The following is a 13,443-nucleotide window of genomic DNA, read 5'->3' as shown; positions in this document are numbered from 1 at the left end:
GACCGTTAACCCAGTGCACAAGTAAGGAAACCAGGGCACAGAGAGGGAACGCCACACAGCTAGGAGGGGACAACACCAGAGTGAACCCCAGTACTCTGGCTCCAAAATAAGGGCTGTCCCTAAAACACCAGACCATTTGTGAGCACGTTCCCAGGGCACAGGAGGCCGATGGGTGCAGGGTCAGCAGGGCCACCTACTTTCCCTTGTCTTACTCTCCCCGTTTCTTACTCAGAGAGCTCTGAGCTCTGGGGCAGCGAGGGGCGGCCTGTGTCATGCTCAGCAGAAGCTCCCCAGCCCCCACTGGGGAGGAAGAAAGGAGGCGTGTGGGTGTTGAGAGGGGAAAGCCTGCATTCATCCACAGTGGGAGCAATCCAGACGAGCCCGACTCAGCATTTGGTTTGCTTTTCTGAAGATGAACCACCAAGTTCAATTTCTGGGGAGCAAGCCTAGTTCTGCTTCTGCTTTAAATGCTAGAGGAAACCGCAGCCAGGGAGGCCGTGGGGCGAGGGGGCACAGAGGGGCAGAGGGTCTGAAAGAAGCTGTGAGTGGACAGAAAAGGGCCGAGAGACGCTCTGATCAAAGGCAGCAAGCACAGCCGTGTCACATCCCACTGGGCCCCGCAGACCTCGGCCTGGGCCCCATGGGTGGGGGTGTGGGACTGTCCATCAGCCCATGTCCGAGGCACACCGGGAAGTAGAACCTCACTAAAGACATCTATGAAAAGCCGGAGCCTCCATCGTCACTCAGCTAAAGCTGCATCAGCGGAGGGGGGAGCCAAATGCACTTTTTCTTGGGAGGAAACAGGTTTCTCCACAAGCCAGCTGCACCAGGAGCAGGAGGGGTGAGGCCCAGATGACCACGGGGTTCCAGGCTGCTCCCACCACGGCACCGGGAAGGTGAAGGGGCTGGCCTGGAGTGGGCCCCAAGCTTCAGGTCTCCAGCACCCTCCCCACCTGCCAGTCCAACCCGACCCACTCAGCCCAGAGCACCTGCCAACCACCTCGTGTGCACACACGCACCTCTCCCCCCCGACCTGCTCCCCGCGGGGCCCAGGACTCAGCAGGAGCCGGTCACCCACGACCAGCAGTGGGCTCTGAGCAGAGCTGCCTCTGCTGGCCCAAGCTGCCCTCTGCAGAATTGGGGTCCTCAACCGTCAGCTGGATCCTGAGGCGTGAAGCAGGTGACCAGCCCCTCGAGGCCCCAAGAAACTGCCACAGCCAGAGCAAAGTCCCCCCTGAAAAGCCAAAGGGGGATTCTGGGGAGATGGTGGCCTGAGCACACGTTCCCATCAGATTACTCCAAGGAGCAAGCCCAGCAGGGAGATGGCAGGATGGCTGGGCACGGGGTGTCTGCCAGATCCCAGGCCTGACAGGCCGAGGCCAGCAGGATGCATGGACAGAGCCTGGCCACCAGAGACCGGAGAGCCCCTCGCCAAAGCAGAGGCCCTGCTCCCCCTGAGATGAGGCCCCGAGCTCAGAAAGGCCACAGGGCTCCTGCAAGGTGGTCCCACCAGGGGCTCCCGCCAGGGGCTGGAGGGCGTCAGGGCCCCGCTCCCCTCAGCCCTGCTTTGTCGTCTCTACTATTACACTGCGTGCTCCCTAGCCCCGGGCTGCTGTCCCTTCACGCACACGTCCTCTCCCTCCCCTCTCCCCTCAGGAGAACGGAAAGGACCCCTGCCCCCGCCAGTCCCTCTCCGTCTCAGGGGAGGAAGCAGGACCTGCTCAAAGGTCACGGTGCAAGAAGCAGCCACGTTTCCCCACCAACTTGAGGAGAACACCCGACGAACCTGAGCTGAGGCGCATCCTACAAGGCCCCTGAGCAGCACAGCTCAGGACGTTTGGGGCCGTCAGCACAAGGAGTCTGAGCCGCCGCCCCCGCCCAGGGGAGCCCGGAGACGCGAGGACCAACGCGACCTGGGACAGAAAGAGGAGGCGGGGAGTCCCGAGCAATCAGGACGGAGCGCCGACATCAGTCACCACAGTGTCAGCCCTGGCGCGTCAGCCATGACCCACGCACCACAGTGACACAGGGACGCGGGAGCCGAATGGCAGGGACGCTGCAGGACAGCGGGTGCTCCTGAAAACCGAAAACTGCCCTAAAGAGTAAAGTCTGTTAATCATCAAAGACAGATGGCAAGACTCCCCCATAATCAAACCCGGACCCCCGAAAGGCAAGAGTTACCCCCTCACGACAGATCCGTGAAGTCCTCGACACAGACGCATGGGGTCCCCTCACCCCGAGTTCCTGCAGGACTTGGGGACCAGCTCCCACATCAACCCTGCTCGCCTGCAGTTCTATTCGGGGTTTGTCGAGATGGTGTCTTCTGGGAATCCCGAATACTCAAGCCTCAGGCAGACTAAGGGGGCGGCTCACACCGCCCAGTCACCTTGATTACAAATCAGATTTCCGCAAGCTCGTTTCCCCATAAAGTTACATTGAATGTTTTAAATCTGACCCTCCTGTGTTCAACAAAAGGAGTCAGAAAGCAGCAGATCAGTGTGGACAGAAGACCACGAAGGGTGCGAGTCGGCCGCACACGGTCTCCGAGCTGGGTCCGGGACGAAGAACTGCCTTTTCTCCCTGCGTCCTCTGACAGGGCTTGGAGAGGGGGTCCAGAGGCCACGCCATGCCACGCGGGACGGACGAGGCAGAAGCAGAGCTGACGACGCAGCTCTTCCTTGCAGAAGTCCACACAGGTGTAAGACGATGCCTCTGAATTTGTTGAGGGAAAATGATGCTGTTTTTTGTTAAAATATGAGGTTCACACATATTGGATTTACTACTGTTGGTTTTAAATGAAAAGCTTCAATGTAACAGAGTTCTCCGTTTTCATTCCTCACACAGTAAATACCCCTAGATGTCACCACATGACAGCAGCCTGAAACCCATAGGAGAGTTAAGGGGTCCTGGGACCAGAGTTGGAGAGCCAGGCGAGGCGCCTGCAGTTCTGGAACCCGTGGCGGCAATGGCGTGGGCCTGCGGCTCCACCTAGTGGTGAGGGCCAGGCAGCCGGGACACAGGGGTGGGCCCAGCCAGCTGACCAAGGACGGAGGCACCTGTCACCATCCACCACGCCAAGTCACAGGGCTTCTGTTTTCCGAGTTAAATGAGTCCTTTGGAAAAGTCTCGAGAAGCGTCTTTTTGGGGTGCAGGTGAAACATAACCGTCCTGAGGGCTGCTGGGACCCTCCACCAAAATCCAGCCCCACAGACCCAGCCTGAGGCCCCACCCAGGTCCTCTGGACACCGCAGGGAGCATTTCTCATGACGCACTGCTGTTGGCGCGTCTGCCCCCATTAGACACGGACCCCCAGAAGGCGGGACTTTGCCACTTCCACACCCCAGACTCCACCCAGGGCCGGGCCAGGGGGCTTGAGGAGGGAAGGAACTCATGAGCACACAGCTGACAGGAGGGGACGTGGAGGGACAAGGAGAAGTGGCCTCGAGGCCAGAACTTGGGGACTCACCAAGATAGGACAGTGGGGAGGCCGCCCGGGACATGCACGTGAGGAGCAGCACCCCGGCCTGCACCTACTAAACGCCAGGAGCACCCCCAGTCATGACAACCAGAAATAGGTCCAGATGTCGCCCAGTGTCCTCAGGCTGACCTGCCCCTGGTGGGAGCGCCATCTACACTGTGGCACAGATGGTGGCGGGGCAAGATCGCATGAGGGTCACCAGGGAGCCCAGGCTTTGCAGGGGTGCACACATCACAGCTCCTTTCCTGGGCCTTATCTCATCGCTGTCTGGAGCCGCCAGGCCTTGGGGGCATCGCCTACAGTCCTCGGACCAAGTCACTGTCGCCCGTGGTCCAGCAGTAACTTTCAAACATTTAGGTGCCTGATGTCCAGCTCTAAGACAGATCTTCCAAGGATGCATTTTGAACAGCAATTATGGAGCTCGTTCAGGTTCCTAGAATAGATCTTTGCAAAGAAGCAATGTGGGGTGGGGGCACTGGGAGGGGGGACCAGAATGGGAGGACCTGGGAGAGGGACCTTGGTGGGGGGACCTTGGTGGGCAGACTTGGGAAGGGGGACCTAAGGGGAATGGACCTGGGGAATGGACCTGGGAGGGTGGACCTGGGTGGGGGGCCAGGGGAGGAACTTTGGTGGGGGGAACCTTGGTGCAGGGACCTGGGAGGGGAGACCTGAGTGGGGGCACCTGAGTGAGGACCTGTGTGGGGGCACCAGGGAGGCGGTCTGGACAACTTTGGTGGGGGAACCTGGGAGTGGGGACCTGAGAGCAGGGGACCTGAGTGAGGGCACCTGGGAGGGGGATCCTGGGTGGGGGCACCTGGGAGGGAAGACCTGAGTGGAGGCACTTGGGAGGCCTGGGAAAGGGGACCTGAGTTGGGGGACCTGGGGGGGTATCTGGGAGAGAACTGAGTGGCGAGACCTGCGAGGGGGGACCTGGGTGGGGGAACCTGCGAAGGGGCACCTGCGGGGACCTGGGGGAGGAACCTTGGTGGGGGTAACCTCGGTGGGGGGTCCTGGTGGGGTGGACCTGGGTCGGGGGCCCTGGGGGGGCCTGGAGGGGCACCTTGGTGGGGGAACCTGGGAATGGGGACATTGGGGGGTGGGGGGGGTTGGTCTGGGAGGGGAGGCCTGGGGGAGGCCCTCGCCCTGCTCTGTCGTCTGTCTCCAACAACGCGGGTTTTGCACGGAGTCCCACGGCTCGACCGGCTCACCAAGGCCGTTGGCGGCAGTGTCTGGCCCCGTCGAAGGTCATTTGGCCAAATTTAACACAAGCCTGGAAAATCCCTCTGGCCACGAAACGGCATGTTGGGGAAACCAGCTCAATGGAATAATCACACACTAGACAGTAATGACGCCCTCCACACCACCCTTCCACCCCTGCTGACGTGTTGCCCGGCTCCAAGATGGCCGCGCCACGTACGACGCAGCACGGAAGCCCTCCCTCATGCCGGCGGCCCCTCTGTGCGCCCCGCCGGCTTCCGGCTTTGACCCGGAAGTGGCCTCCCAAGGCGGAAGCGAGCGGGCGAGGCGCAGCGGGCAATTGAAAACTTGGCGGACGGCCGGGTTGAGGCTGCAAGCGGTCGGCGGCCTCGCCTAGGTGGGGCCCGGGTGCGGCCGGGGCTTCGGGGCGGGACTACCTAGAAGGCGCGTCCGCGGGCGGGAGGGGCACCCGGCGGGGCGGGGGCTGGCCGGCCTCCCTGGGCAGATCCTGAGGAGCCGGATGCTGGGTATCGGGCTGTTTGTCCTTCGTTGGGGCTCCGGGCGTCTCAGCCCTTTCTCTGAGGTCCTAGGGACTCCAGCCCCGTAGGCAGCCCCAGCGCAGTGCTCACTCCAGCCTCCCTGCAGCGTGGGCAGAGCCACACACACCTTCGGCTCCCTCCTCCTCCTGCTTTTGTCCCTTCTTTTTCCAAATATCCTCTAGCTGGAGCAGGGGCTGGGCTCCTGTTTGTCTGGCCTTTGAGCTGAGAATGAGTGTCACCTTTGTGGAGAGTTGTATTAACAACAACAGTAGGAGAATAACTGCAGGCCCACAGTTGCTCCGCCCTCGCCCCCCGCTGAGTGAGGCTGGCTCCTACCCTCCAGCTTGGGCACCGTGCAGGTGCAGAGAGCGCGTCTGTTTCCGGCGGCTTTGAGGTTGGAAAGGGGTGAGGGTCTGAGGACACTGCTCCTAACAAGCGCTCTCTGGGGTAGGTGGTCTCTCAGCCTCTGCCCGTTTCAGCCATCCCCGGTGACCATCCACGAGCTGGTGTGGTTGTCTCCCATCTGATTGGACACCCATAGGTGCTATAGCTCTCATGGCAGGCGCCATGGGGCCTGACAAAGACACCGTCCTCGACGAGTCTGTGATCTGGGTCAGTGATGACGAGACAGACACGGACGTGAGCTTCGGGAACTCCGTCCTGCTCGTGGAGCCTCCTGGCAGGTGGTGGAGCCTAGGTGGAAGGGCGCCTCTGCCTTTCCTGTTAAGGGCCGTATTTGTTTTATAACTCCTGGGGGCTCTGTGGCTGATCACCAGGATGGTGTTATCCTGGGGGCTCTCTGCCTGCACTCTCCGAGTGGCTTCACCCTGGATGGGAAGATGTGGGTTCTCTGCCAGGCTGGAGAGCTGGGTGGGTACAAGGGGCAAGAAGGGTCCTGCGAGGAGCCTCCTGGAAACAACCAGAGCCCATCCATAAAGCAGTGCTGTAAGTGGCTCGCTCAGGATGGTGCCTGATGCTGGCGCAGGCAGCGCAGCCCTGCAGGGCCCACCACAGAGGGCCTGGGGGAGGGCCCCGCACCACATCCAGGACTTTCTGTGGCCCAGGGTCCCCTGAGGGCCCTGGCATGTTTGACGGTGAGACACATGTGGCCATGGCATGTTCCTGTCTCCTTTCCAGCCAATCGAAGCCTGGAGGAGTGGCGGTCCGAGGAGACTGTGGACGAGGAGTGTGGGCTGGTGGTGACTTTCTGCAAGAGAGGGAGCGTGATGCCGCACTCGAGATACGACTGCACCACTCACCCGTTTGAGTGCGTCTGCCTCAGCCCGGACCCCCCGCAGGGCTTGGAACCTGCTGGAAGGGCCTTCCCTCACAGGGCGCCTCTTGACTTGTAGATCTCATAGATGTTCACGCTGGCTCCATTTGTGACTTCTCGGTGTGGTTCGACAGGGGTTGTATGTTTTCAGACTTTTCTAAATTAAAAATGCTTTCTTTGGGCCGGCCCCGTGGCTTAGTGGTTAGGTGCACGTGCTCCGCTGCTGGTGGCCCTGGTTCAGATCCCGGGTGCGCACCGACGCACCGCTTCTCCAGCCATGCTGAGGCGGCCCGGGGTTTGCAGGTTCGGACCACGGGCGCACACCGACGCACTGCTTGTCAAGCCATGCTGTGGCGGCGTCCCATATAAAGTAGAGAAAGATGGGCATGGATGTTAGCCCAGGGCCAGTCGTCCTCAGCAAAAAGAGGAGGATTGGCGACAGATGTTAGCTCAGGGCTAATCTTCCTCACCAAAAAAAAAAAAAAAATGCTTTATTTACAATAAGCACCGTTACCTAAAATGCCGTTGCAAAGAATGCCGGAAATCTTTGTTTGGCTTTAAGTTCTTTGAGAGGAATAGACCATCGGTCTCTGTCCTAATCCTCTTATAACGGCATTTGTCTCATTGGGATTTGCTCTTGAATTCCTGCTTTGAGGGAAAGTTTGTAAGAACAACCGACCTGGGCCGGCCCCGTGGCTTGGCGGTTAAGTGCGCGCCCTCCGATGCTGGCGGCTCGGGCTCGGATCCCGGGCGCACACCGATGCACCGCTTCTCTGGCCATGCTGGGGCCGCATCCCACATACAGCAACTAGAAGGATGTACAACCATGACATACAACTATCTACTGGGGCTTTGGGGGAAAAATAAATAAATAAATAAATAAATAAATAAAAAGGAACAACCAACATGGGCTGCGGGCCTCATGTGTGGCCGCCTCGTCCTCATCCTCCTGCTCTGCGTGTTTCAGGCAGACTGAGAGCGAGGCGGCGCTTCCCGTCGGCCGGAACACGGACGCCTGCAGCCAGTGCTACTGCTACATCTGCGACGTCCCAGCCTCCGAGGTGAGTGCAGGGGAAGCAAACAGCAGTTTCTGGATCTACAGCTTCGGGTGGGTAGGTGGCCGGGAGGGCCTGCTGTGCATGTGGGCTCCTTTTCCACAGGGTTGGTTCCCCGTTCAGACTAGCTCAGAGGGACTGGGGCTGACCCTTTGTGCTGTCCCCTAAGCTGTCATGGAGCCAAGGCGCCATTTCCCAAGAGTAACAGATTCGTTTTAGGTGAACCTGTGGGGTCAGCCTGGCACACGAGAGGCCCGAGAACATGGGGAGGGGCCAGCGGGTGTGGTACGGGCATCCAGCTCTGCCTCCTGCTCATCTCCCCTGCCGGACGAGCACCGCTGGCCAGGGCGCACTCGGAATGAGGCCACAGGCCTGAGTTTGCTCCTTGTGGACTCTGGTCAGCTTTGCTCTCGCCCATGTCAGATGACAGACCCTCCTCCGGGGAGATTTAATTTGGGAGGGGGGTGTCCAGATCCCTGTAAATCTGGTGTCTGCCTCTGAGGCTTCAAGTTCTCCACCGTGACTGGCTGGGCAGTCCTCTGCACAGACTGCATCCAGAAGGCAGCAGACGGGGCCCAGGCAGGACGGAGGGAGCCCCACCTGGACTGGGGAGGGAGTGAAAGTCTGCGGTCGCCGCGGAGACCTCTGCCCCCGGCAGAGGACACAGGTCCTTTCTGGGAAAAGAGCTTTGCAATAGTTGAGGGTCCCTATTGAGCCCCTTGGGCTGTGCGGTCACTGGAGCTTCCCGGCAGCTTCTGGTGAGATGAGAGCAGACGGCCGGGAATTCCAGATGTTTGAGGAAAGTCACTAACGAGAAAGACACAAAACCTACAGCACAGGACTCGGGAGTGTCCTCAGAGACAGAAGAGATGGCGTCCAAGAAGAGGGATGTCACAGAGGAACACCAGGACCGGAGTGCTCTCTGTCTCCTGGGACCGACGGCACTGCCCGCCACAGACGGGGGCTCGGGACCACAGGCCAGAGGCCGAGACCCAGGTGTCACACACACACTTCTGAGCCCTGACGCGGCCTCTGGAAATGGGATTTTATAATAAGGGTGTTATTTTTATGAGCAAAGGCGTTCTTCACAGAGTGAAGTGGCTTCTGTGTGTGTGCGGGAAGGTTCCCCTGCAGCACCAGTTCAGACGTGAGGCGGGCCCATCTGTGCTCCATGCTCGTGCCGGGGTGAGGTCTGGGGGGCTCCATTGAGAGTCCCCCTCCTTCTGCCCCCAGTGCCTGTTTTGGACAACGCCGGCCCTGTGCCACTGCAACGCCCACCACAAGAGCAGGCACTGGAAGGAGCAGTGCAGCCTGGTGCTGGCTGGCACCCTCGTCACCTTCAACCTGGAGCCCTTGGAGGTCAACGCGGACCTGCGGTGTCCGGGTGAGTGGGGCGCGGACTGGTGGTGTGCGGGGCACTGGCCGGCGGGTGCTGGCAGCTGGCCCGTCCGTTTCAGGGGAGCGTCTGCTGCAGTTCGTGCAGGAGCTCGCCGGGGCATACGCCCGGTACCTCCGCGGAGAGAGGCTACAGGACTCGCAGGCCTGCACCTGTCGGTTGCAGCCACACTCAAGACGGTGCCCCCTTCACCAGCAGCCCCAAAAGGAGCCTGTGCACCGGTGGGTGGCTGTGGCAGGCCCGGGTGTCGTAGCCTGTGGGCATGCACGGGAGCGGACTCTCCCTGGAGCTCTGGAGCAGAAAGCAGTGGTCACTCTGCTGGCTGGTGGGGAGGGTCCCCTGCATGTCCAGGGGTGGCCTCGCAGGTGGGAATCAAGGACGCCTCTGAACAGTCCCGACAGGGACCCCAGTTGTGAACCTGTGTTAGTTGGAGGTTTACATCCAGGAATCGGGGTGCTGGAGCACTGCTCTCACTGGTTTGTCAGTCTTGCCTCCTTCATAAGGGTGGGAGCCTTTTAAACCTCAGCTTTCTAAGTTGGGCTTTTTAGTTAAGCCGAGCGTGAAGGGACCGGCACCTTTTCCGCCCCCAGGTACTCAGACGTCTTTGAGCTGGTGTCCTCCTGCGTCAGCCAGGCAGAGCGGGAGCACCCGCAGGCCTCCGCCGTCATGCTGCTGGGCACCGTGAAGGAGATCGTGGTGCACAAGGACCCTTCCTCGTAAGCAGCGCTACGTCACTGCCCCCCGAGAGGCACCCACCCCACAGGCCCCAACTCCTGGCCGAGGTCCAAGGACACTTGGGTCTGCAAGGCAGTGACTGCCCTGTGTGTCCTTTCGCAGGGCCTGGCGGGATGCTGGAAGCCCTGGGGCTCTAAAGTTGGCGGTACCTGTGCTCATGGCCAGGTGAGTCCAAGGGCCTGAGATGGCTCTGCCAGGCCTGCTCTCTGTCTGAGACAGCGTATGGCGCCTCCGGAAGGTTGGAGGCTCACGACAGAATGAGGAGGCCGAGGATCCCTGGGAGCTCTGCCTCCCCTCCTTCCACCATGTGCCCTTGGCTGAGGGGTGTCAACAGTGACGGGACTGGGTGGGCAGCCCGGGCTGGTGTCCCATCCACCCCAGGGTCTGGGGTACCCAGGCAGCCTTGTGGGGCCTCAGCCACAGTGCCTGCCCGTGAGTGTCCTCAGGAGGAACGGACAGCTTCCTGGGTGCCACAGCTCAGCACAGGCCACTGCAGACCAAGGGCTGAGTAGCATCCTTGGTACAAAACTCAACCCGCACGGCCCGGAAAGTTCCCAAAGAACAGGGGCCTCCCTGTGGCACAAGACCCTGCGTTCACCTTGCTGTCAGCCTAGCGGCCTGCTTCTCTGAGACAGGGCCCAGCTGCCCCTTTCCCCCACCGCCCTGCATCCTCAGAGGAGCACAGCCCAGGGGTCCCCGCTCCCAGCTGTGCCGGGTCACTCCAGAGCCGGGCTGGGAGGCCACACCACCCACAGCACCGAACTCCCTGTGCCTCCCAGTCCCGGCATGGCCTCCGCCGAGCAGCGGGCAGTGTCCTCCCTCGGCCGCTCCTGGCGACGGGCTTGGCCTTGCTTGGCTGCTGTGCACACGGATGGCATCCGCCTCTTGCGGGTCTGATGGCCCTGCAGCAGGCGGTCAGGTCAGCGGTCGGGTTGGTGTAGGCCGACTCCTTTGGGAGGTGTCACCGTGTCTGGGGCAGCCTATGGGCTGTGCTCCGTTCTCCTCACCAGCGGCATCCTGCTCTATGTCTCAGGCAGCCCTCCCCGCTCCTGAGCACACTCCCCTCTCTGGTGATCGGAGTGCAGAGGCAGGGCTGCTGCGGCCTGGGGAGCTCCTCGCCACGCTCCAGAGCAGCTCCCACTGGCCCTGTAGCTGCTGGCTGAGTCTCCTCCAGGGCCGTCTGCAGACTCCCCAGGAGGTGGCCCTCCGAGTCCTGAGCAGGACCTTTCCAGATCTCCCACCGGCCTCGAGGGTCTTCTGTGCGACAGTGGGTTGTGCTCTCCCTTGGTTTTCCCTCATCCGTTCTCCTAAGCCTCTGGACCACCAGAAGCACTGCCCGTCCTGTTGCTCTGGTGCCGCAGGAAGCGTGCATGTGTGAGGCGTGTGTGCGCATGTGTGAGGTGGAATGGCCCTTGCAGACTCACACAGTCGCTTCCCCACCTTCTGAAGTTGAGTCATTGCTCGGTGACGTCATTGGAAGCAAGAACGCTCATTGCTGCCAAGACCCTGGCGTTCTGAGTCCCTGGCCAGCCCTCAGCCCTGCGGCACCATGAGCGCCCCGGGGCCAGTGGGAGCTGGGTCCTGGCCTTCACCAGCAGAGGAGACGCTTGCTGGCTGCTCGGGTGGCCAGTCCCTGCTGCATCACTCACCGCCCGCCCGGGAGACAGGGCCCAGCGCAGCCCCGCTTGCGCGGGGTCACGCTATCTCCAGTGGTGCTGGTGCTCAGCGGCTCCCCCACGCCCCTGCGAGAGCAGCCCACCCGCTCCTCCCAGTCAGTCCCCCCACCCCGCACCGCTTCAGCTTCACAAACTGGCGAGTGTGAGGGGAGCACCGCCCCAGGCCTTCTCGGGACTCGGGGGGCTGGGGTGCCCCACGGGCTCTGCGCATCTGCTCCGCCTGTGTGCTGACCTCGACGGCTGGCTGGCTGGCAGGGTGCTGGGTTCACTGGTGCGCCTGACTTTCCAGGTAAGCGGGCCCCCGCTGTGGCCTCGCTCAGTCTTGGAGCCCATTGCGCAAGCAGGCGGCGGGCTCCCCTGGTGCTGTTGCTCCAGTGCTCTGGGAGAGCCGCTGCCTGTGTCTTCTGAGCCTGTGGAGCAGCCAGTGGTGGCACTGAGGGTGCGGGCCTGGGTGCCGCTCACCTCAATGCCGCTCACCTGGACGCCGCTCTCCTGGGGGCTCACCGTCCCTGAGCAGGAAGGCTGGTCCCGAGGACCTTGTTGCATCTGTCCACCTTTCACTTTGAATGTTGTGCCGTGGGAGCACAGGCTCCTGACCACGATTTTAAAAGACCAAAACGTTCCTGGACACCTGGAAAAGCATGGAAAACAGGAGTTTCTCTGGGAGGTTTTCACCGTCATCAGGGCCAGGGTGCATCACCTGGAGAGCAGGGGACAATGAGTTCTCAGATCCCTCCAAGGGGAGGCTTGGGGGGCTTCTGTCTGTCCTGCTGCCAGGCAGCGGTGGTCTCAGGCTGAGGTGTCCCAGAGTCCCCTGTCTGGGGACCCTGGCCCAGGCCATTGTGGGCAGGCTGGACCCCTCACATTCTTCAGGGTGGGGCACGCCCTGGGGAGCTGCCAGGTGCTGCGTGGTCGGCAGTTATAGAGCTGGCCCTGAAATGACCGAGCCCTGGGTAAGGCCTGGCTGTCGCCCCCCGACCTGCTCTGCCACTCCCAGAGCCGCACCCCTCCCCCGTGCGTGGGCCCTGCCATCTGGGGCTCGGCTGGCTCTCGAGGGCTGTGGTCTGGGTTTTATTGTGGTTGTGCTGGTTTATACAAGCCCTTTGTGGGGTTTTTTTGTGTGTTTTTTTTTTTTTTGAGGAAGATTGGGCCTGAGCTAGGATCTATTGCCTATCTTCCTCCATTTTGTTTTTTTTTTCCCTTTTTTATTTTCTTCCTTGTAGCCCCAGTAGATAGTTGTATGTCATTGTTGTACGTCCTTCTAGTTCTTCTATGTGGGATGCCGCCTCAGCATGGCTTGATGAGCGGTGCGTAAGTCCGCGCCCAGGATCCAAACCGGCGAACCCCAGGCCGACGAGGCAGAGCATGGGAACTTAACCGCTTCGCTGCTGGGCTGGCCCCCCCATACAGGTTCTTTGTAAAAAGCTGGTCGACCCTCACTGTGCGTCGACTGTCAGTAATTTTCCTAGCACGTCCTTGTTTTTATTACTGTTTGTACAGAACTCTTTAGTTTTTACAGGTCAAACCTGTTGTCTCCCCGTTGTTTCTGGGTCAAGTCCTGCTCCAAAGGCCTCCCTGTTGTGACGCGTGAAGAACAAGTTATCTTGTCCCCCGGAGCCTCCCCTGTAATTAGAGCCTCTGGCCCATTTTGGTTGGAGGTCTGCAACCTCAGCCTGCACCCCACAGGGTCAGGGAGGGGTCTCTGCCAGAGGGTCTTGCTCGCTCGCTGTCATGACCCTGTGCGGGCGGGCCGGCTCCAAGCATGGGGGTGACGGCCCCTGGAGAGCGGGCAGGACCTAGATGGCCGGGGCGGGTGTCACATGACACGCTTCCCCTCCTGCCTCGGATTAGGTACAAAGAGCTCCTGCGCTACGTGAAGGCAGTGAGGTGTGAAGACGCCGTCAGGTGAGAAAGGAGCCGGTTTCTCTAACACGCATCCCTGTCCTTCTCAGGTTCACGTAGCCTTTGAGTCCACGTGATGACTGTTGTCACAACAAATTCCAACGACGGTGCCGGGCGTGTGCACCCCTCAAAGAGCCCCTACCCCCCCCAGGCTGCGAGCGCTCCGGGACAAGGTCCCCTTCTACCTGTGCA

The 13,443-nt window shown here is 61.1% G+C and overlaps 1 protein-coding gene across 1 annotated transcript; it reads left to right on the top strand.

Moving 5' to 3' along the window:
- The first annotated feature begins 2,220 nt into the window (after positions 1-2,220).
- LOC147913508 (uncharacterized) lies at positions 2,221-13,418 on the top strand. The gene is made up of 9 exons (XM_087417793.1): positions 2,221-2,303; positions 4,972-5,072; positions 6,352-6,481; positions 7,455-7,548; positions 8,776-8,926; positions 9,000-9,159; positions 9,529-9,654; positions 9,776-9,838; positions 13,302-13,418. Exons 1-9 carry the CDS (start codon positions 2,221-2,223, stop codon positions 13,309-13,311), a joined length of 918 nt encoding a protein of 305 aa, XP_087273919.1. The 3' UTR covers positions 13,312-13,418.
- Positions 13,419-13,443: the final 25 nt, after the last annotated feature.

Source organism: Ceratotherium simum, chromosome 26 (genome assembly GCF_057802395.1).
Source record: "Ceratotherium simum simum isolate JZ-2026a chromosome 26, ASM5780239v1, whole genome shotgun sequence".
NCBI classification, from domain to species: Eukaryota; Metazoa; Chordata; class Mammalia; order Perissodactyla; family Rhinocerotidae; genus Ceratotherium; species Ceratotherium simum.
The sequence above is the reverse complement of the archived record's forward strand: the minus strand, read 5'-3'. Positions and strand labels throughout refer to the sequence as shown.